Source organism: Chanodichthys erythropterus, chromosome 4, assembly GCF_024489055.1.
Source record: "Chanodichthys erythropterus isolate Z2021 chromosome 4, ASM2448905v1, whole genome shotgun sequence".
Taxonomy (NCBI): Eukaryota; Metazoa; Chordata; class Actinopteri; order Cypriniformes; family Xenocyprididae; genus Chanodichthys; species Chanodichthys erythropterus.
The window spans coordinates 21783235-21806963 of NC_090224.1; the positions used below are offsets into that span (position 1 = coordinate 21783235).

Consider the following 23729-nt stretch of genomic DNA (forward strand, 5'->3'; position numbering starts at 1 on the left):
ATATAAAGTCAGAACTGCGAGATATAAAGTCAGAATTGCGAGATATAAAGTCAGAATTGCGAGTTATAAAATCAGAATTGCGAGATATAAAGTCAGAATTGCGAGATATAAAGTCAGAATTGCGAGTTATAAAGTCAGAATTGCGAGTTATAAAGTCGCAATTGCGAGATATAAAGTCAGAATTGCGAGATATAAAGTCAGAATTGCGAGTTATAAAGTCGCAATTGCGAGATATAAAGTCAGAATTGCGAGTTATAAAGTCAGAATTGCGAGTTATAAAGTCAGAATTGTGAGTTATAAAGTTGCAATTGCAAGATATAAAGTCAGAATTGCGAGTTATAAAGTCAGAATTGCGAGATATAAAGTCAGAATTGCGAGATATAAAGTCAGAATTGCGAGATATAAATTCAGAATTCTGAGATATAAAGTCGCAATTCATCTTTTTTTTTTTTTTTTTTTTTTTGGCGGAAATGGGCTTCCATAGGCTTCCATAATTTTGACTCCATACTTTTACTAAAGTAAATCATCCAAGTAAAAAAAAAAAAAAAAAAAAACTTTTAGATCTGTAATGAATATTGATGGGACATTGTGTGTCTAGAAAACTAATTTTAGCCCTTAGATTTAAAGACTTTTTCATAAAGTGTGTTCAGACTGTACTGATTTATGTTTATAAATCCATTGATCCAGCCCAGCAGGTGTCAGTGTATCTCCTGTTGTTTCTTATATGCAAGTAAAGAAGAAAATGTTATCCATATGACACGAGTTTATCATTTAAACACTGATCTGATTCACACGGAGTTGCTTGAACAATGAATCTTTCAGAGAGTTCAGTCAGAAGCAGTGATTCACCAGCGATTCAAACCGTGAGTAGTTGTTGTTAACCTCGTGATTGAATGTTTTTGGTGAACATATGGCAGCAGCATCACATAACACCATAGTTAATGTGTTTGTTTTGAGTTCAGGATGTGTGTCAGCTGAAGATCGGATTCATCGGAGCGGGAAACATGGCGTTTGGAATCGCGCAGGGCATCATCGCGTCAGGTGCACATTGGGTTTAAGTGCATTATTTGTGCATTTATTATAAGTCTCGCTGACTTCCCTCAGTGTCGTTGACTCGGATGTTAGTCATTGCTTACGTTGCACGAGTGCCCTCTACTGGCGGAACTGGAACGTTAATTTTTTTTTCCTTGCAAAACTGTTTAATGCATCATTCTACATGTATATAGATGTGTTTGGGTTATTTTAGATATTTAAAATATATATATATATATATATCTATATATATATATGAGTCATTCCATGAAACTGGTACGATTTAGACTTACACATTTTTAGTTTTTTTTAGGTTTTTTTTTTTTTTTTTTTTTTTTTTCAAAATGTATTATTTTTCTGAACACCCCACAACATTAATGATATATTTAACTTCCAGAAAAACACATTTTCCCATCTCATGCATCAAATCCCTATTATTGTTGGTCATTATTTTAAGTTATGGACACTATGGGAGCTCTCTGAATATTATTATAAAATGTATTTGTGATAAAATCAACATTTTCCAATCAATCAGATGACCCTCACACTAATTCAGTCATTGCAAATATAAAAGTGACATAAAATCTCACACTTTTGCTACTAAAGCCTGAAATGGACACTTTTTGTGACAGAAAATCATCATTTCTGATCAAAGACTTCAGAATTTGAACTAAATCAGTTTTCTTATGATTGATCTGAACATTTCAGACAGAGTTCAACTAACTTTAAATCACTTCTTCATAAACTCGAAAAAATAATAATGATAAAAATGTAGGTGTGACGGGGTTGAGATTTTTTGGCCACTGCTCTAAATCTAGTGAATAAATGGAGATCACATGACATGCGTGATATTAAGAAATCATGAATAATGTTGATCATTTTCACAAGTAATAGTTTTCTATCTTTAATTGATGTAACGAGTCGTTAAGCTCGACAAACACAATTTCACAACATCATTTAGTTATAATTATTAAAGAAGGTGCTAACTCGCCTGTGTCTGCTCACAATGATGTCACTTCCTATTAATGATGTCACATAAGTGTCAGTTCATTATGGTTTGTGTAACGGGGTCGAGGGGTTACTGAGGTACGGAACGAAATCATGTGATTTTAATGAAAAAACATTACCAGCAAAAAAGCACAGATGGATATTTATGGGAATGGCAAAATGAAGGACTTTTTCCTCATTTTATTATTCATATCCCAAGAACACTTTCATAGAAGGCCTCGAGGGACGTGACAAAATCAACTGAAAAAACTAAATAATTTCTAATATGAAGATAAAATGTATGTCATGTTTTTAAACATTATTTAAGGAGACGTTTCAATTAATACAGAAAGCTTTTAAAAATATATTTTGGTGACCCAATAAATAAAATACACAATTTGAGGGAAAAAGTTTTTTATTGGGAAATTTCTGTGGTTTTGTTGACATGTTCTACTGTTTTCTGTGCTGTAGGGAAGATTCCACCTTCTAATATCATCATTAGCGCTCCGTCCACGAACAACCTTCCTCGCTTTCAGGTACGACCTGTGACGTTATTAAAGGGTAGTTCACCCAAAAGTGAAAATAATGTAATTTATTACTCTCCCTCATGTCATTTCACACCTGTAAGACCTTCGTTCATCTTCAGAACACAAATTAAGATATTTTTGATGAAATCCGATGGCTCAGTGAGGCCTGCATAGCCAGCAATGACATTTCCTCTCTCAAGATCCATTAATGTACTAAAAACATATTTAAATCAGTTCATGTGAGTACAGTGGTTCAATATTAATATTATAAAGCCACGAGAATATTTTTGGTGCTCCAAAAAAATGAAATAACGACTTATGAATGATGGCTGATTTCAAAACACTGCTTCAGGAAGCTTCGGAGCGTTATGAATCTTTTGTGTCGAATCATGATTCGAATCGCGTGTCGCCGCCAAACTGCTGAAATCACGTGACTTTGGCGCTCCGAACCGCTGATTCAATACACTGATTCATTATGCTCTGAAGCTTCCTGAAGCAGTGTTTTGAAATCATCCATCACCATATAAGTTGTTATTTCATTTTTTTGGCGCACCAAAAATATTCTCATCTCTTTATAATATTAATATTAAACCACTGCACTCACATGACCTGATTTAGATGTGTTTTTACTACATTAATGGATCTTGAGAGAGGAAATGTCATTGCTGGCTATGCAGGCCTCATCGGATTTCATCAAAAATACCTTAATTTGTGTTCTGAAGATGAATGAAGGTCTTAAAGGTGTGGAACGACATGTGAGCCATAAATGACAGAACTTTCATTTTTAGGTGAACTAACCCTTTAACATTTTAATTATAAAGATTATTTATTGATTAATTTTTAAATTATTAAAGTCAAGAAATGTTATGGTCGTATTTCACCTTAAAACTAAGATAATGTAAATATTTTATTATATTATGCATACAAATGTTGTTTAAAATTAATAAAAAAATATTTTTTAGTTTTAAAATAAAAAAATATTTTGCATAAAGCTTTTTCCATTGAACCGTTTTATTTTTTTGCATTGTTACATTACATATGCATATTAATTGTGATAAACCGAAAATTGTTAATAAATTGATTATAATTGTGTGATTTCATAACACTAGTACAAATGAGTTTTTTGTTGATTTTGGGGTGAAATATGACCCAGATGCTTCTTCATGAGATTCACCTGCTTGCTAAGTACATACACACACCTGGATTCCGCAAATAAGCCAGTAACGTGTAAAAGTTTTTCCCAGTAACTCCTGCAGTACCATGACCGGTTTGTTCTCACAGGAAAGAGGCGTCTCTGTCACTCACTCGAATGAGGAGGTTGTCGAACGCTCTCGGTTGGTGTTTCTGGCCGTCAAACCTCACCTCGTTCCAAAGGTTCTGAACGGAATCTCCCGGAATGTCACTCAGGAACACATCATCGTTTCCATGGCAGCTGGAATCACTCTAGAAACACTTGAGGAGGTGAGGATTTATCATTACACAAGTCTTAATGGACACATTTTTCTAACATCTGAGAACATCAGATATCATTTTGCTGTGTGTCTCTCTAGCTGTTGCCTGCTGGGACACGTGTGGTTCGTATGATGCCAAATCTTCCCTGTGTGCTCCTGGAAGGTGCGCTGCTCCTCGCCTCAGGCTCGTGTGCCGGAGAGGAGGAGGAGACTCTCCTGAAGACCCTCCTCAGCCCGTGTGGATTGGTGGAGGCGGGGCCTGAGCCCTGGATTGACGCCCACACGGGCTTGAGTGGCAGCGGCGTTGCGTTTGTGAGCGTTACCTGTATTTTCTGTAAATTACACACAAATTACTTGAATGAAGTATGCAGGGGTTTTCAAACTGAGGTCTGGGGAAACATTTAGAGTAATATTGTAAAAAAAAAAAAAAAAAAAAAAAAATATATATATATATATATATATATATATATATATATATATATATATATATATATATATATATATATATATATATAATGTAAATGTTAATATAAATAAATAAATTTAATTACATAGAATCTAACAGTACAGTATTATAGCGAGTAGAAAAAATATATAATATATATAACGTAACATAATAGAAATAAAATATTCAATATTTTCCAAATAATATTTTACATATATTTATAATATTGATTTTCCACAATGTAATTGGGGTTATTTAGGAAATTTAGAGTAAAACCCTAAAATAAAAAAATAACACTCAACTAAATAAATCCAATAATTAAAATAAACAAACAAATAAATACATTTAAATAAGTAAATAAATAAATAATCTAACTATTGTGTGTAGAAAAACTATTTTATATTTTACACATTTATAATATTAATATAAATTTTTTGCTAGGGAATTTAGAGTAAAATGGTAAAATAAATAAATATATAAAATAAAATTAATCATTAAAACTAATAAATTTAAATAAATAAATAATAAAAACAAACTGACAAATAAATACATTTAAATAAATAAAAAATAACATCAAACTAAATAAATCAATAATTAAAATAAACAAACAAATAAATACATTTAAATAAGTAAATAAATAAATAATCTAACTATTGAGGGTAGAAAAACATGTAATAATGTAATTTAATAGAAATGAAATATTTTCCAAATAATATTTTACACATTTTATAATATTAATATAAATTGCTTGCTAGGGAATTTAGAGTAAAATGGTAAAATAAATAAATATATAAAATTTAATTAATCATTTAAATAAATAAATAATAAAAACAAACTGACAAATAAATACATTTAAATAAATAAAAAATAACATCAAACCAAATAAATCATTAAAATAAATAAATATGTTTAAATAAAAGAATAAATAATCTAACAGTACAGTACTATTGTGGGTAAAGAAAAAAATAAAATAATGAAACATAATTGAAATCAAATATTTTCCAAATAATATTTTACACGCTAAAAAATAATTTATATTTATTTAATTCTTATTATGTTACATTGTTACAGTTTTGCCTGCTCACTATAGTACTGTACTGTTAGATTATTAATATTTCTTACTTTAAATTGATTTCAATCATTTATTTATTTATAAATAAAATAATAATAAAACTCACAGTATAAATTGGGTCTTTATACATTTATAAAGAATTCTAGGGGTCCAAGGAAAATAATAAATAACACTAAAATTAAACTAAAACAAATGATTGAAATAAATTTGTACAAAATTGTAACAATGTAACATAAAAGAATTGAAATATTTTCCTAATAATATTTTACACATATTTATAATATCAATTTTGCACTCTATAAATTTGCTCTTTATTCATGAAAATATATAGCTGTCTTTTAAATGTTCTCATTCTCACATGAGGATGATCATGTTTGGCAGTCAAACCTCTGATCTGGAGTCAGTCCCGTGATTGCAATATAAACCATATAGGTCTGTGAATATTCTGCTCAACATTAGCTCCTGATCTTCATAAAGTTCAGTTTTTGTATAGTGATTCTCTGTTTCTGAAGCCGTCTGATGGCTGTGCTCCGTCTCACAGGTGTATGTCTTTGCGGAGGCGCTGGCGGAGGGTGCCGTAAAAATGGGGATGCCGAGCACTTTGGCTCGACGGATTGCAGCTCAAACAATACTGGTAGGAAATATTTCGTGAGATATTTTATACAAAGTTTACAATATTCTGCAATCACATTTTTACCAGTGTAAAACCCAGATTTGTGTGATTGTTGTTATTGAAGTCTGAAGTGTCTGGCTGGTTGTAGGGCGCTGGAGTGTTACTGCGTGACACCGGGAAGCTCCCGGCGGAGCTGAAGGCCGAGGTGTGCACGCCCGGAGGGACCACAATTCACGGGATCCACGCGCTGGAGAAGGGAGGATTCAGAGCGGCAGCGATGGGAGCCGTAGAGGCGGCCACTGAAAGAGCCAGAGAGCTCGGAAAGAAGTAGATGTTACAGGAACTGAATGTACATCAGTTTATAACAGGGACTTAAAAACCATTCATGTCTTATTTTATGCACCAAGATGTTTTGAATGTTGACTACTGGTGCTAAGGGATGCCGAGCTTTGATAATTGATTCAAAGGTGCTTTTTAAGGTACAGTACTTACAACTGAAATCATCCAAGGATGAGAAGTCCATGTGTTTTCTATGTAAAGCGGAATAAAGTCTTAAGGGATCTATATACATAATATGGTTTGTAGTATGATTTTTAAGGTACTTGACGAACCAGAAACTAATTCAGAAACCAAAGCAGCTCTAAGATGATGATGATGCATTTTATATGTGTGTGTGTATATATATCTATATATAAAATGTTGGCTGATATATCGGTGCATCGCATAATATATATATATAACATTTAGCACATTTTGCACCGATATATCAGCCAATAATCGGTATCAGCCAATAAAAGCTAAATGTTATATATATATATATATATATATATATATATATATATATATATATATATATATATATATATATATATATATAACTATATATATATATATTATGCGATGCACCGATATATCAGCCAATAATCGGTATCGGCCAATAAAAGTTAAACTATATATATATATTATGCGATGCACCGATATATCAGCCAATAATCGGTATCGGCCAATAAAAGTTAAACTATATATATATATTATGCGATGCACCGATATATCAGCCAATAATCGGTATCGGCCAATAAAAGCTAAAATATATATATATATTATGCGATGCACCGATATATCAGCCAATAATCGGTATCGGCCAATAAAAGCTAAATGTTATATATATATTATGCGATGCACCGATATATCAGCCAATAATCGGTATCGGCCAATAAAAGTTAAATTATATATATATATTATGCGATGCACCGATATAACAGCCAATAATCGGTATCGGCCAATAAAAGTTAAATTATATATATATATTATGCGATGCACCGATATATCAGCCAATAATCGGTATCGGCCAATAAAAGCTAAATGTTATATATATATATATATATATATATATATATATTATGCGATGCACCGATATATCAGACAATAATCTGTATCGGCCAATAAAAGTTAAACTATATATATATATATATATATATATATATATATATATATATATGCGATGCACCGATATAACAGCCAATAATCGGTATCGGCCAATAAAAGCTAAATTTTATATATATATTATGCGATGCACCGATATATCGGCCAATAATCAGTATCGGCCGATAAAAGCTCATTTTTACACTTTTGGCTATCTGCCAATAGTTTAAAAACTGCCAGTATTCAGGGCCGATATCTCCTGTCAATCAACAAAGAGGGCAGGAAAATGCACTGAATTTGTACTTTGTGTATAGAAAATGCTAAGAAACCAGTTTGATGTTCAATATTAATGGTACTTATATGAATTAATAACATTCAGAAAGTTGATAAATATTAATTTAATCTTCAGAATATAATGTGTTAATATTTGTTTAAGTAATGTTTGTTTATAACTGATACCAGTTACTCTGAAACAAGTTGATGAAATGGAGAGAATAAAGTTTTTATCTGCATTTCTTTCAAAATATAATAATTAAGCATATAATTATGGCAGATATCACTTAGAATAATCGGCTATCGTTATCGCTGGAAATATACTATCTATATGTCTATCTAGCCTATCTATATATTTATTCCACACAGATTCAAACTGTAAACATGCAAATATGTAAACATCATATGAAACTGTTTCTATGAATAAATTGATCTGTTAAATTCACTTTAAATTAGTTTTGTGTGCCCTTATAGCCTTATTTATTCACACCGTGCAAATTTAACAATAAAATATCTAATCTAGGTAACATTTTGGATATTAATTAATTAATTAATTAATTATTAAAAAGTATTTTTATTTAATAAATATGTCTTTAAGAATACAACTAAAAGTCTATGCTTTTACTCTTATTTCCACAAAAAGAGCAGATAAAGTATTTCACTATTTCCTTAGAAATGGGCCTTTCCCATCATTTGATGGCGTCATGTACGCAGTCGTGCTGGGAAACGGTGACAGAATGTACCATGTGCTAAAATATCATGACAAAATATGTTTTAGAAAGACTTCTACCGCACTACTGAGATTTATATCTATATGTATACTGTTTACTCGTGATTAAACATACATTTAAGCTTCATCGGTGTAATGTTTGGTAGTTTTGAGGCGGTTTTGTGGTAGTGATCTCCCCCGCTCGAGAGCACGAATGGTTCGCTCGAGTCTCGCTCGCTCCTTCTGTTCCTTGAGCGCGCGGCGAGACGCAGCAATTCATTCAACACCAACTAAAGCGTTTAAAGTGAGTATATGTTTGAAAAATGATGGTGTTTATCCTCATTTATAGCTTTTCTTTGTTTAAATGAGTGAATAATGCGGTGCTGTAAATGTACGGGGTGTTCAAAAGCCGGTTAGACGTCTTTCATCTGTTTATATTCATGTAAAAATAATCAATATATCATTGTTACGTGACAGAGAGCTCGTGCTGATGTTTCAGTCACTGTCATAATGAAGATCCGTTTAATCTCTTATAAATATGTAGTATGTTGGTGTTCATGGGCCTGACACCTCCATGTGCAGGAAGTCCAGACAGATTATCTTGAATAATGACGCATTCTCATGTTTAATCTGATGATCTCCAGGTAAACCGGAGATTTCTACAGATTTATTGATTTTATGATCTCTGGATAACACCTGCTTCTTTTCGAACCTACAAAATGAGTGATTAGGCTTTAATATGATAAGATCCACATTAGTCTATTTCCCCTAATTGCAGGTTCAGTACTTGACAGTCATAGTCACTGTCATTATACTGTAAAGTTGGCATAGTGGTGGTAAATAATGTGTGTGTGTTTGTGTTTAATTCTAGTTATAGTGAAGTATTTTTATTGTTTTTGTAAAGTTAAATGTTAATATCAAATAAATCACCAACACATTAAACATTTTGATTCTACATAATATTAGCTTAAGTCAGGGGTTTTCAATATTTTAGATGCCACTGACCCCCAAATATGATCTTCCTATTCCTTGTTTCCGCCACTGAATAAAAATAAAAAGGGTATTTGCCACTTTTTATCTCGCAATTCTGACTTTTTTTCTCAGAATTCAGTGATTTAAACTTACAATTGCAAGTTATAAAGTCAGAATTGCAAGATATAAACTCAATTGCAAGAAAAAAAAAGAGTCAAAATTGCGAGAAATAAACATGCAATTCTGATTTTTTTCCCCTCAGAATTCAGTGATATAAACTTGCAGTTGCTAGTTATATAGTCAGAATTGTGAGATATAAACTCGCAATTGCATGATATAGCCTAAAGTCAGAATTGTGATATATAAACTCACAATTTTGAGTTATAAAGTCAGAATTGCGTGATATAAACTCACAATTGCGAGTTATAAAGTCAGAACTCACAACTGCAAGTTATAGTCAGAATTGCAAGATATAAACACGCAATTCTGATTTTTTTTCTCCCGTTATTCAGTGGTATAACTCGCAATTGCTAGTTATAAAGTCAGAATTGCAACTTGCAATTACGAGAAAAAAGTTTGTGAGATAAAAAAAGTCAGAATTGTGAGAAAAACTCGCAATTGCGAGAAAAAGTAAAAATTGTGAGATATAAACTTGCAATTGCGTGATATAGCCCAAAGTTAGAATTGCTAGATATAAACTCGCAATTGCGAGGGAAAAGAAAAATAGAATTCTGTGATATAAACTCGCAATTGCGAGGTAAAAAAAGTCAGAATTGCGAGATATATACTTAAAATTGCAAGTTATAAAGTCAGAATTTAGTGATATAAACTCGCAATTGCGAGTTATAAAGTCAGAACTGCGAGATATAAACACGCAATTCTGATTTTTTCACCTCAGAATTCAGTGGTATAAACTCGCTAGTTATAAAGTTAGAATTGAAACTCGCTATTACGAGAAAAAAGTCAGAATTGTGAGAAAAAAGTCAGAATTGTGAGATATAAACTTGCAATTGCGTGATATAGCCTAAAGTCACAATTGCAAGTTATAAAGTCACAATTGCAAGACATAAACTCACAACTGCAAGAAAAAAATGTCAGAATTGTGTGATATAAACTCGTAATTCAGATTTTTTCCCCTCAGAATTCAGTGGTATAAACTTGCAATTGCTAGTTATAAAGTCAGAATTGTGAGATGTAAACAGGCAATTGTAAGGAAAAAAAAAATTAAATTGTGAGATAAAAAGTTTTAATTGTTTTTATTCCATGGCAGAAACAAGCTTCCATATCATCCTCATGTGAGGGACCTAATTCGTAAACCATTCCACAGACCCCTAGCGGCCCCTGGGGGTCCTCAGCCTGGACTCCAGTTTGATGCGAAGTTTTATGCAAATTAAGTTAGCTTAATCATTAAATTATGACTGTCTACAGTGTCCAGTCATGCTATACTAACAAAGTAGTACAAGATACTAAATACTATCATGTATGCTGTACCATGATAATACCATATTTTTGGACTTATACCATGGTAAATACTATGGTAATCATTCAGTACCATGGTATAGCTATAATATATCAAAGTACCTATCTGATATCATCACAGTACCATGTTTTCACCATAAAGCTTCTTTGTAAAGGCATGTAGGATTGAAGGCCTCTTATGAGATTCAATATACATAAACACTTTTCTTGTTTACACATTATGGGTTATTGCTTACCTTTGTCTGGATGAGAAGAACGAGTTGAGCTACATATCGTTTGTTTGGTCGCTTTTCCTGTTTGCTGAAGGTGAGTTTGGACAAACTGTCTCCCATCAGCATGCTGGATGCAGGATTTGGCTCATATTATTTATCCCATGATGGATTCGAGTGGGTGTTTTGTCCATTCTGAATCTGATTGTCCTTTTTTTTACTACATCATAATTTCAGTTCCTTCTTTTTATTCATTTTCAGCTTGACTTCATTGTAAAGCTCAGTGTTTAAATTTAATGCAACCATAATTGTTTCTGTGTGATTTTGTGTGTGTGTGTGTGTGGCTTGTTTTGTCTTTAAAGCTGAAGTGTGTAATTTTTGCTGTACCAAATGATTCAGTAAAAATATTGTCTCTTAGAGCTGTATGATTCTGGATAAATTGAGAATCATGATTTTTTCCGTTTCAAACGGAGTTCATGATTCTCCCGCGATTCTGAATAGACAACTAAACAAAATAACATGTAATTTAATACAAAATAATTGCTGCAGACTATTTAAAATGTTTAATTAACCTGAATGAATTATTTTAAAAAACTGATTTAGTGAATTATTCAATGACTCACTGATAAATAATTCACTTGTTTCATTCAGTGTTTGATTCAGTGTTTTTGAACAAATCTCTTGAATGAATGATTCAATGACAAATACATTTCTTAAGTCACTTGTCGCCACCTACTGGCGTAATGATGTAATTGATTAAATCATTATTTGAAGCGTCAAGTTACTTTCAAAAGGGGATTTGCTCTATTTTGTTCGCTACTGTAGACATCAGTGTTTATATCCAAACTATACTTCCAAACTTTTATCCCAGTACTTCTGTGATAATATTAATATTTCATACCTATACATGACATTGGCTCTCTCTGGATCATCGGCAGATTTTAATTCCACGGTTTGATTTTGTCAAAGATTTAATAGACAGAGCCAAACCGTTGTCATTTAGGAATGAGATCGCATTGGTGTTTGAATCAAGGTCGCGATTTTTAGCGATTAATCGTGCAGCTCTATTGTCTCCAAACAGGTTTTTCAAACACTCGTTTTATATTAAATTTTAAATTTTATGTACTTTGCTAATATTAACCATGGACTATCAGTATGCTAAAAAGCTCTCAGAAAAGTCTCTTTATTATCTATAAAGCACCACCTCTACATCCATTAAAACAGCGGTTTTGTAACAAATCAGTTTTACGTTTCTTTTGTTGTTGTTTTTCCAACTTCTTGTTATGCCGTGTCAAATTAAAACAAACTTTTAAAACTTCTGTCACATGACCCTAAACCGATATTACAAACCACACCCCTCCCTCTGAAATCGCTGATGTCGTCTCTCTTCTTCTTCACTTTCCTCACTTTTTAAGCTTCACTATCGCCACCTAGTGATAAGGCATACAGATTGTATAACATAGACTATCAGACGCCATAGTAAAAATGCCACATTTTAATAATGAAACTCTACAGTCAATGTTATTTTTATGGAAGGGGTAGGTTTCGGTGTGGCGGATAGGTTTTTAGCTATAATTGCTATGAGTCTGTATTAATTTGATAGTATAATTTATTTTATGCTTCACTACTAGCTGTTATTTCATACTTGATAAGATTCGAAAGCAATATAAGCTCGTCTTCCAAACATTTCATAAATAACTTAAAAAGATTTAGTCCGTGACATCCACGCATGTTTCTTCACGCGAGGCGTAACTTGTAGTAGGCGTAATTTGAAGGGGTGTGGTTTGTAGACCCTTCTCCCCTAAACAAACATAGTTTAATTAGCAAAATACATTTGTACATCGCAAAACACAATTTGCACACTTCATGTTTAATGTTAACCTATTGCTGTGTAATTAATTCTCCAGTTCCCTGTCACTCTCCTTTTCCTCTTTTTCATTTATTTATCAATCCTCCACCTCTATATTTCTGGACACAAGAAAATGCGCAACAGAAGCCATCGGAATTCTTTGAATCAGTCCGGTTCTTCCGAACGCCAGCCGGACCGAACCACTGCCCGCGCTGAGGGGTGTTTGTCCAACGCGGCTCTTGAAGGTTTGAAATCGGAGTATTCAACTGTCTGGTTCGACCGCGGCATGTACGAGAGAGCGGAGAGCCTTTACTACCTACGACTCTTGCAGCAGCAAAATGGCACAACTGCTCCTGCGAGCTTTTCCGCTTCCTCCCGAAAGCAAGAAACCTGCCGCCATGGAGAGCAAGAGGCTTGTCACCATGTCGTTCAGGCCGTGTGGGTGAACAAACCCAACTTTGACCAAGCTGAGAGTAAGTTTGTGGGCCGCTTTCCCAATCAACCAACAACCCCAAGATCCCTCCAACTGCAGCCGAACAGCCAGACGCCCTGCGACGAGGGCTATCAATCACAAACCCCGACCCCGCCCACACCTGCTTCAAGGCCAATCAACGGCCTTCCTTGCCTGCCGCCATCCCCAATGGGGGTGTGGCTACAGAAACCTCTTTTCGATAAAGCTGAGGCGTCTTTCTATCAGAACTTGTACTCGCCACAGAGAAACCCGGAAACCAGCAGCGATGAATCGAGCTCCAATCGCCGAAATAACGTCGTTTCTGCGCAAAAAAAGCCTGTGGTTTGCGATCGGCGGGATTCTAACGATGTCAGCACCAATCAAGGAGCTGCGCTGCGCTATTTCCTGCATGCCGACAGCGAGAGGGTGTGGCTAGATCGTGGTCGCTATGTGGAGGCGGAGACTCGTTTCTATGAAGAAGCCGCGGCGAGATCCACCAAAACATCTATAAACCATTCTAGCCAGAAGCAGAAGTATGACTCTATACTCAAGAAAGATCGCACACACTTTCCCCACACATTATAGTTAATTAGTTCACTCACAACTTAAAATTCTGTCATTTTAACCCTCTTGTTGCTCCAAACCTGCATTACTTTTGTTTCTTGAACATCCTACAAATCATCATCTTCTGCGTTCCACAGAGGAAAGTAAGTCATATGGGTTTGGAACGATATGCAGGTCAGTAAATAATGACAGAATTTACAGTTTTTGGTGAACTAACCCTTAAAAACGATGTTTAACATCAATCCCACCCATTATATATTTACATATAAAATGTTTACAACCTTTTCTACTTCTTTTGTCCACCATCTTCATTGCATATTTTTTTCTTTGATTTTTTTTTTCTATGTTCATTCTTGTTGTGTTCTGTCCGTTGTGTTGGCTTGAAAGATTCATTTGTCTGTATTCAGTTCTGAGTTTTCTTCATATGTTTTGTTGATGTCATTTTTGCATGGTTGCGTTGCATTAACATTTAATATTATTAGTATTACGTCCATTTCCACATTAATTTTAATGCTTTAGTAAGTTTTTTGTTTCATTTTTATTGTTTTTTTTTTATAAAGTCTATTTCAGTTTGTTATTTTAGTACATCAAGTACTAAATATCACATTGGGAAGCAATTTATTTCATATTATTTCTTATTGTGTTCATAATTCTTGTTGATTTTTGTGGTGGATAAACTTCCATTACATTGATTGTAAAATATAATCTGATTGAAATAAATAAACAAAAACTAGCATTTTATTAGCTCCCCAACATCCTTTCATTTTCATCAAGGCAGAATATATAGAAAATCAAATGTTCATCTAATTTCATCATTGCTCAATCAATGTTTATTTCAGGTAGTATTTTGTGAGGTTGTTACAGGTCTTGTGTGTGTTTGTGCAGGATGACTGCAGCGGACTGTTTGGCGCAGGAGAGGATCTGGTTCGATAAGCCGCGTTACGATGAAGCAGAAAGGCGTTTTTACGAGCAGATGAATGGACCTACACAACCCAGACAGGTAATAAACTCCAGATACATCTCATATTAACATGCTACTTGTACTATTGCATCAGTATGCATGATGCACTACTATTCCACATGTTATTTTTGAAGAATTCACTGTTTAAAGCTACAGAAACACTTGCTCTATACCAGCACACACTGAGGTTTCTCTTTCTCGTCTCAGGACACTGGAGCTAACAGTATTCTTCAGGACATCGCCAGAGCACGAGAAAACATACAGAAATCTCTGGCTGGGGTGAGTTGAACGAAAAACCTATGACTGCTCTTAGAGAGGCACAACCAAGCTCTGTTGTAGGGCTGCACAATTTGGGGGAAAAATCGAATTGGTATATATAAATAGCAGTCAATAGATAAAACATTTTAAGCGCGATTTAAGTTTCTGTCATTAATTACTCACCCTCATGTCGTTCCACACCCGTAAGACCTTCGTTCAGAACACAAATTAAGATATTTTTGATGAAATCCGAGAGGTTTATGACTCGTCCATAGACAGCAATATAATCAACACTTTCAAGGTCCAGAAACGTACTAAAGACATCGTTAAAACAGTCATGTGACTGCAGTGGTTCAACTTTAATGTTATGAAGAGACGAGAATACTTTTTGTGCGTAAAAACAAATCAAAAATATCGACTTTATTTAGCTGTCCCCTGTCATTATCCTTATGCGGTAACAGTGAAGGCTTCAGTGTTTACGTCCAAATGCACGCTCAGTATTGGCCAAAGCTGATCACGTGATCAGCATGACGCATACGTGTGATGCTGAGGCCGGCCAATAATGAGTCATCGTTCTGATATAGAACCCGGAAGCGCTGGACTTAAACAACGAATGAGAATGTTGAATGAAGTCATTTTTTTGTGCACAAAAAGTATTCTCGTCTCTTCATCACATTAAGGTTGAACAACTGCAATCACATGACTGTTTTAACAATGTCTTTAGTCATTTTCTGGATTTTGAAAGTCATATCGCTCTCGGATTTCATCAAAAATATCTTAATTGGTGTTCTGAAGATGGTCTTACGGGTGTGGAACGGCATGAGGGTGAGTAATAAATGACAGAAACTTCATTTTTGAGTGAACTAACCCTTTTATCTTGTTCATTTTGCCATCATTTGCTATATCCAGCAAAGTAAACCATCAAATTGATTGTTGATTAACACAAAACTGTATAACTGTAATACCGAATAACTAAATGATGTAAGGAGTCCATATAATTCATAAATATACGCACACCATAAACCAAAAAAAACATTACAAGGAAAAAAAATCTTTCAGAATTCACAGTGTACAGTATGTTTAAGTTCAAGTTGCGATACTTAACAGGACCACGTGGAGATGCCAAAAAAAAAATCCCTGACTGCATATACTACAGTGCACGGATACATTCAGAATTACTAAACGCAGCAACAAATCCAAACATTATCCTGAATGTGTGTGGAAACGACGTGAATGTTCATAAATACAGTGTGCGATCAGTGCGCCAAGAGCGCATATAGCGGACTCACGCATGCTTACTGTACGTCACCGCAATCCTCATCCATTATAACTTTACTAGCGAGACGCTGGTTTGCTTTATCCAGCTGAGAATCCAATCACTGCGCTGTATTATGAGATTGCATTACAGCAGAGATTTCAAATGTCACAAAAGACTGTTTCTGTGTTGTTCCTTCACTTCTGCCTGTTCAGCTCTGAATGTTTCTTAAGTACAGTAAAACAAATGTTACTTTTATGACACTTTAAAGCTTCTGTTTTGTTGTCAACAGCCAGTTTATAATCGGTTTTATCTGGATTAATTGTGTAGCTCTACTCTCTTCCTGAACTCTAGTGAGCTGTCTACTGCAGGGCTTCACATGATTCTGCTGTCTTAGAAGGCAGTATGATCATGTCGCCTAGCCTTTGGAGCAGCCTTTGTGTCTTTGATATGCTGTCTATGTAGGCGGCTCACTAGGTTTTAGAACAGAGCCCCAGTTCTTCTCTCCTAAATTATCTGTTGACTTCCTTTATCTGCACTTTCCTTATAAATGATTTCTCCTGTAGCTGAAGACAACCTTGCAGCCAAGTAGAGGCTCCGCCCCTAAAATATCAAACCCCTCCCACCGCTCCTCTTCTGTAAGTGTGTGTGTGTGTGTGTGTGTGTGTGAACGCCGTGGGCCAGACACACACCAAAGCGGCTCAAGTCAAAGTCGGCGTGAAGCGTGTGCATGCTCGCATGCGTGTTGTTTTAGGAAGTTTCAGAAGAAATCTGTTGCATGCGTTCCTGTGTGGATTTGTCGTGATGTTTCGTGTGTAGTCCTGTGGAAGGTCCAATTTTGCAGAAACTATAAATAAGAGCATATACATGTGTATCTTTGTTGTGAGGTTTGTATCAGTGTTATTTTAATATCATTGAGAGAGTTTTAGTTAACTAAAATAACCCTGGTGTGCGTGTTATTCCAGGCTGTATTTATGTATTTGCTCGGTAATTACCTATAGGACAGTGTTTTGTTTGTTTTTTTCAGCGAGAACCATCATTTTAACCAAATAGAATTTAAAAAGTTTCATGCAAGAAGCATGATTAAGTTAAAATAATCACTAAATGAGCACAAGAAAGAATATTTTTCATTTATACACACAATTTGTGAACAAATGAATTAGATTAATTTTTTTTGTAATTTTACTATGTGCTTCTGTTCTTTTTTTAAAAAAAAAAAAATATTTTTTGGTTTAATTTTATTTCAGTTTAGATACAGTGCTATTTTAATATTTTAATATTATTATTTTAATATTATTTTAATAATATTTAAAAGCTGTTATAGTGTTTATTAATATTTTGCAATGGCTTTTATTTTGTTTTAATTTAATTTTAGTTACATTTTTAGTAATTTGACTGAGCTTTTGTCATTTTTATTAGTTTTTGCTCTTTAAATATTATTTAACTTTAATTTTATTTCAGTTTGCATGCAGTGCTATTTTAGTATTATTTATAAACTATTATAGTGTTCATAAGTATTTTGCATTACCTTTTATTATGTTTATATTTTAATTTTAGTTTAGTTTTTAGTAATTTTACTGTGCTTTTAAATATTTCTATTTAAGTTTAATTTTATTTCAGGTTGAATGCAGTTTTTTAGTATTATTTATATACTATTATAGTTTTTATTACTATTTTGCTTTAGCAATTGCATTTTATTTTTATATTATATTTTTTGTTTAATTTAATGATTAAGTTCAAATAATCACTAAATTAACTAAAAGAATATTTTTCATTTATACACAATATGTGAACAAATGAATTTAATTTGTACATTTTTGTATTTAAATTTCAGTTATTTGTTTTTAGTAATTTTACTATGTGCTTTTGTCATTTTTATTATTTTTTGTTCTTTTTTACATGTTATTATTCAGGTTTAATTTTATTTCAGTTTGCATGCAGTGCTATTTATTATTATTTATAAACTAATATAGTGTTTATTAATATTTTGATTATCTTTTTTGTTTTTAAATAATTTTACTGTGCTTTTGTCAATTTTAGTTTTTGCTATTTTTAAATATTACTATTTAAGTTTAATTTTATTTCAGTTTGAATGCAGTTAAAAAAAACAATCAAAATAAAATGCTAAAAAAAAATGAAATGCTTTATTTATTTACATGCATGTCATGTGACCATTGATCAACATCAGAGAACCGTGAACATGCAAATGTGTTGTTAACTTATTGAAATTAGCTCAAAATCTCAGGGGGATTTTAAGTAAAATATTTTTGCTCAAACGGCTTCAGCTGACAAAAAAAGTCTGGGAAACCTGTACCAACATAACAATATGTGTTCATAAAAACTATTTATAGCATATGAAATATTGTACAGAAACATCTGTGAACATGCAAATGAATCATTTAATTTTTTTAAAGAGTTTTGAATCATTGATAATGATTGGGATTCTCATAAACAAAATGAACAAGCCAACTCCAAGTGCAAAATAAGTTCTGACAAAATGAGGCAAAATTCATGTTTCATCTCAGTGATACATCAGCAGACTGTCGACTGTAGTTGTGTGTTCTGTTAGTAGTGTTTGTGATTCTCTCACTGCACAGGTGTGTATCAGAGCAGGGGCTGATGGGAACTGTGATGTGACGTGTGTGTGTGTGTGTGTCTTCTGTGTGTGTTTAGAGCGGCGGAGGCAGCGCTGCTGATTACGGGGAGCTCGCCGCACGCATGAAGAACCTGGAACTAGAGAACCAGAGTCTACACAAAGGTTTGTGGTGTTGAAGAGATTCTCATAGCTTTTGGTAATTTTTAGGAAAACGAATGGACAGTTTGGAAAAGCATTCAGTACTCTCAAACTAACTATTCAGTAAATTTAGATTTCAACAGAACAATAGTAACAAGTCCAAATTGTAAACGAATGAATTTATTTTTTAGTCATTTTACTATGTGCTTTTGTTATTTTTAATACGTTGTTCTTTTTAAATATTGCTATTTGTTTATTTTTATTTCAGTTTGCATGCAGTGCTATTTTAGTATTATTTATGAACTGTTACAGTTTATATTTATATTTTGCATTAGCTTTGATTTTTATATTTTTATATTATAATTTTAGTTTAATTTTTGAGTAAATGTACTATGTGCTTTTGTCATTTTATTGTATATTAAGTATTATTTATAAATTATTATAGTGTTTAATATTTTGGCATTAGCATATTTTTTTCATAATTGTTTAGTAATTATATGTGATTTTAGTTTTTTTATTAGTTATTTAAAAAATACTATTTAGGCTTAATTTGATTTCAGTTTGCATTCAGTGTTATTTTAGTATTATTTATATACTATTATAGTTTTATTAATAATTACATTAGCTTATATTTTTATATTTTAACTTTAGTCTAATTTTTATTCATTTTAATATGTGCTTTTGTCATTTTTATTGTTTTTTTATTTACTATTTAGGTTACTACTGTATTTAATTTTACTTCAGTTTGCATTGTGTTATTTTAGTATTATTTAATAAACTGTTATAGTTAATTAATATTTTACTTTAGCTCCTTTTTATATTTTAATTTGTTTAATTTTTTTCGTAATTTTACTGTGCTCTCGTCATTCGTTTTTGCTTTTTTTAAATATTGCTATTTAAGTTTAATATTATTTCAGTTTGCATGCAGTGTTATTTTAGTATTATTTATAAACTATTATAGCTTTTATTTTATAATTTTAGTTTAATTTTTAGTAATTTTACTATGTGCTTTTGTCATTTTTATTAGTTTGTCTTTAAAAAAAATACTATTTTTTGTTTTATTTTTATTTCAGTTTGCATGCAGTGTTTTAGTATTATTTATATACTATTGTGGTGTTTATGAATATTTTGCTTTAGCTCTTATTTTATATTTTAATTTGTTAAATTTTGTTTTAATTTTACTATGTGTTATTACTATTTAGGTTAAAAAAAAATATTTCAGCTTTTATTTATTATTTTAAATAATTTATTTATTTATTTGTTTTTCTTCTGTTTCTGTGTCTCAGTGGTGGAGGAGCTGCGCTCTGCTCTCAGTAAGATGGAGAGTCGAGTGTCGGCGCTGGAGAAGCGGTCAACAGCACCGACCGTTAACGGCACCGGTCCCGCCGCTCTCCAGAAAGCCTCGTCCGCTCCAGTGAAGGATGAGGATGAAGATGAGGATGACATTGACCTGTTTGGCAGTGATGAAGAGGTGGACGAAGAGGCTGAAAGACTGAAAGAGCAGCGGCTGCAAGAATACGCTGCGAAAAAGGCCAAAAAACCCGCCCTTATCGCAAAATCATCCATCCTATTAGACGTCAAACCTGTGAGTGTCTGCGCCAGTGATTCGGTTAGGCTGCTGTCACTTTAAGAGCGAATGCACACATCCAATATACTGATACTGATCTTTCTCATGCTGCGTCTCACTCTCGTGGTGATCACAGTGGGACGATGAGACGGACATGGCGAAGCTGGAGGAGTGTGTGCGGTCCGTGCAGGTGGACGGGCTGCTGTGGGGGGCGTCCAAACTGGTTCCTGTGGGTTACGGCATCAAGAAACTGCAGATAAACTGTGTGGTGGAGGACGACAAGGTGGGAACAGACTTCCTGGAGGAGGAGATCACCAAGTTCGAGGACTACGTGAGTAATGTTCCCACGCAGACTGAAGCCGTTAGCGCACAGTTCCAGTGTCGTGTAAAGCTTGATGTGTTTGTTTTGTGTGTTTCAGGTTCAGAGTGTGGATGTCGCGGCGTTCAACAAGATCTAACACACTCACACATGTAAACACTCACATGCTACTGCTGCTGGATGAATATCGGTTAATAAATGAGTTTGAAATGTATTTGTCTTGGTGTCTGTCTTCCGTATTCCTCACATCTCGCCAAACATGTTTATTACGCGGTTCAGTATTAGAATCAACATTTGTGTCATTTAAGACGCAACAGAGACGGTGGTTTGGGTTCATGAACTCTGATTGATAGATATTCGGATAGATATTCAGATATTTAGATAGATATTTGGATACATATTCGGATAAATAGATATTCGGATATATATATTCAGATAGATATTTGGATAGATAGTTATTCGGATAGATATTCAGATACATAGATATTTGATTAGATATATATTTAGATAGATATTCGGATAGATGTATATTCAGATATAGATAGTTATTCAGATATGCAAATAGATAGATATTTGGATAGATATTCAGATAGATAGTTATTCAGATTGATATGCAGATAGATATTAAGATAGTTATTAAGAGATATTCAGATAGATATTTGGATAGATATTAAGATAAATATTTGGATAGATATTCGGATAGATAGATATTAAGATAGATATTTGGATAGATAGATATGAAGATAGATATTCAGATAGTTATTAAGATAGATATTCAGATAGATAGATATTAAGATAGATATAGTTATTCAGATAGATACTGTATGCAGATAGATATTTGGATAGATAGATATTCAGATAGATAGTAATTCAGATATGCAGATAGATATTCAGATAGTTATTAAGATAAATATTCGGATAGATATTTGGATAGATAGATAGATATTAAGATAGATATTCGGATAGATAGTTATTCAGATAGATATTCGGATAGATATTTGGATTGATAGATATTAAGATAGTTATTCAGATAGATATATATTCAGATAGATATTCGGATAGATATTTGGATTGATAGATATTAAGATAGATATTCGGATAGATAGTTATTCAGATAGATATATATTCAGATAGATATTTGGATTGATAGATATTAAGATAGATATTCGCATAGTCAGATAGATATTTGAATAGATAGGTATTCGGATAGATAGATAGATAATAAGATAGATATTCGGATAGATATTTGGATAGATAGATATTCAGATAGTTCGATATTCTGATAGTTATTCAGATAGATATATATTCAGATAGATATTTGGATTGATAGATATTAAGATAGATATTCGGATAGATAGATATTAAGATAGATATTTTGATAGATATTCGGATAGATAGTTATTCAGATAGATATTCGGATAGATATTTGGATAGATAGTTATTCAGATAGATATTCGGATAGAGATTTGGATTGATAGATATTAAGATAGTTATTCAGATAGATAGTCAGATAGATATTCAGATAGATATTCGGATGGATATTCAAATAGTTATTAAGATAGATATCCAGATAGATATTCGGATAGATATATATTTGGATAGATAGATATGAAGATAGATAGATATTCGGATAGATATTCAGATAGTTATTAAGATAGATATTCGGATAGATATATATTCAGATATTTGGATAGATATTCAGATAGATATTTGGATAGATAGATATGCAGATAGATAGATATTCGGATAGATATGCAGATAGTTATTAAGATAGATATTCAGATAGATATTCGGATAGATAGATATTAAGATAGATATTTGGATAGATAGATATGAAGATAGATATTCAGATAGTTATTAAGATAGATATTCGGATAGATACATATTCAGATATTTGGATAGATATTAAGATAGATATTCAGATAGATATTTGGATAGATAGATATGCAGATAGATAGATATTCGGATAGATATGCAGATAGTTATTAAGATAGATATTCAGATAGATATTCGGATAGATAGATATTAAGATAGATATTTGGATAGATAGATATGAAGATAGATAGATATTCAGATAGTTATTAAGATAGATATTCAGATAGATATTCGGATAGATAGATATTAAGATAGATATTTGGATAGATAGATATGAAGATAGATAGATATTCAGATAGTTATTAAGATAGATATTCAGATAGATATTCGGATAGATAGATATTAAGATAGATATTTGGATAGATAGATATGAAGATAGATAGATATTCAGATAGTTATTAAGATAGATATTCGGATAGATAGATATTTGGATAGATAGATATGAAGATAGATAGATATTCAGATAGTTATTAAGATAGATATTCGGATAGATACATATTCAGATATTTGGATAGATATTAAGATAGATATTCAGATAGATATGCAGATAGATAGATATGCAGATAGATAGATATTCAGATAGTTATTAAGATAGATATTCAGATAGATATTCAGATAGATAGATAGTTATTCAGATAGATATGCAGATAGATATTTGGATAGATAGATATTCAGATAGATAGTTATTCAGATATGCAGATAGAT

The 23729-nt window shown here is 32.6% G+C and overlaps 3 protein-coding genes across 7 annotated transcripts; all 3 read left to right on the plus strand.

The window, feature by feature from the left end:
- The first annotated feature begins 576 nt into the window (after positions 1 to 576).
- pycr3 (pyrroline-5-carboxylate reductase 3) lies at positions 577 to 6760 on the plus strand. Of its 2 annotated transcripts, none has more exons than XM_067383332.1 (7): positions 577 to 863; positions 939 to 1041; positions 2491 to 2555; positions 3828 to 4007; positions 4097 to 4309; positions 6056 to 6148; positions 6276 to 6760. In XM_067383332.1, the coding sequence occupies exons 2-7, from the start codon at positions 1005 to 1007 to the stop codon at positions 6456 to 6458; spliced, it is 771 nt and encodes a 256-aa protein (XP_067239433.1). In that variant the 5' UTR covers positions 577 to 863; positions 939 to 1004; the 3' UTR covers positions 6459 to 6760. The 2 variants fall into 2 exon arrangements, with proteins under 2 accessions (XP_067239433.1, XP_067239432.1); XM_067383331.1 differs by having other exon boundaries at positions 963 to 1041.
- A 1823-nt stretch (positions 6761 to 8583) lies between these two features.
- On the plus strand, positions 8584 to 21363 carry LOC137019246 (elongation factor 1-delta-like). 4 transcript variants are annotated; one of them, XM_067384500.1, is made up of 9 exons: positions 8584 to 8835; positions 11207 to 11288; positions 14941 to 15055; positions 15224 to 15295; positions 17096 to 17167; positions 19203 to 19287; positions 20550 to 20848; positions 20967 to 21161; positions 21250 to 21363. In XM_067384500.1, the coding sequence occupies exons 3-9, from the start codon at positions 14942 to 14944 to the stop codon at positions 21286 to 21288; spliced, it is 876 nt and encodes a 291-aa protein (XP_067240601.1). In that variant the 5' UTR covers positions 8584 to 8835; positions 11207 to 11288; position 14941; the 3' UTR covers positions 21289 to 21363. The 4 variants fall into 4 exon arrangements, with proteins under 4 accessions (XP_067240601.1, XP_067240600.1, XP_067240599.1 ...); XM_067384499.1 differs by having other exon boundaries at positions 8585 to 8835; positions 11237 to 11288; XM_067384498.1 differs by lacking the exon at positions 11207 to 11288 and having other exon boundaries at positions 8587 to 8835.
- Positions 11295 to 14934, plus strand: eef1db (eukaryotic translation elongation factor 1 delta b (guanine nucleotide exchange protein)). Its single transcript, XM_067384495.1, has one exon. The coding sequence runs from the start codon at positions 13174 to 13176 to the stop codon at positions 14074 to 14076; it is 903 nt and encodes a 300-aa protein (XP_067240596.1). The 5' UTR covers positions 11295 to 13173; the 3' UTR covers positions 14077 to 14934.
- Positions 21364 to 23729: the final 2366 nt, after the last annotated feature.

Excerpts from the sequence above, each read along its gene's own strand:
- pycr3 (XM_067383331.1), top strand. The coding sequence starts at position 810 with ATGAATCTTTCAGAGAGTTCAGTCAGAAGCAGTGATTCACCAGCGATT. Across the intron at positions 1,042-2,490 it reads GCAGGGCATCATCGCGTCAG|GGAAGATTCCACCTTCTAAT; the intron begins GTGCACATTGGG and ends TCTGTGCTGTAG. Across the intron at positions 4,008-4,096 it reads CTCTAGAAACACTTGAGGAG|CTGTTGCCTGCTGGGACACG; the intron begins GTGAGGATTTAT and ends GTGTCTCTCTAG.
- eef1db (XM_067384495.1), top strand. The coding sequence starts at position 13,174 with ATGCGCAACAGAAGCCATCGGAATTCTTTGAATCAGTCCGGTTCTTCC.
- LOC137019246 (XM_067384500.1), top strand. The coding sequence starts at position 14,942 with ATGACTGCAGCGGACTGTTTGGCGCAGGAGAGGATCTGGTTCGATAAG. Across the intron at positions 19,288-20,549 it reads GAACCAGAGTCTACACAAAG|TGGTGGAGGAGCTGCGCTCT; the intron begins GTTTGTGGTGTT and ends TCTGTGTCTCAG. Across the intron at positions 21,162-21,249 it reads TCACCAAGTTCGAGGACTAC|GTTCAGAGTGTGGATGTCGC; the intron begins GTGAGTAATGTT and ends TGTGTGTTTCAG.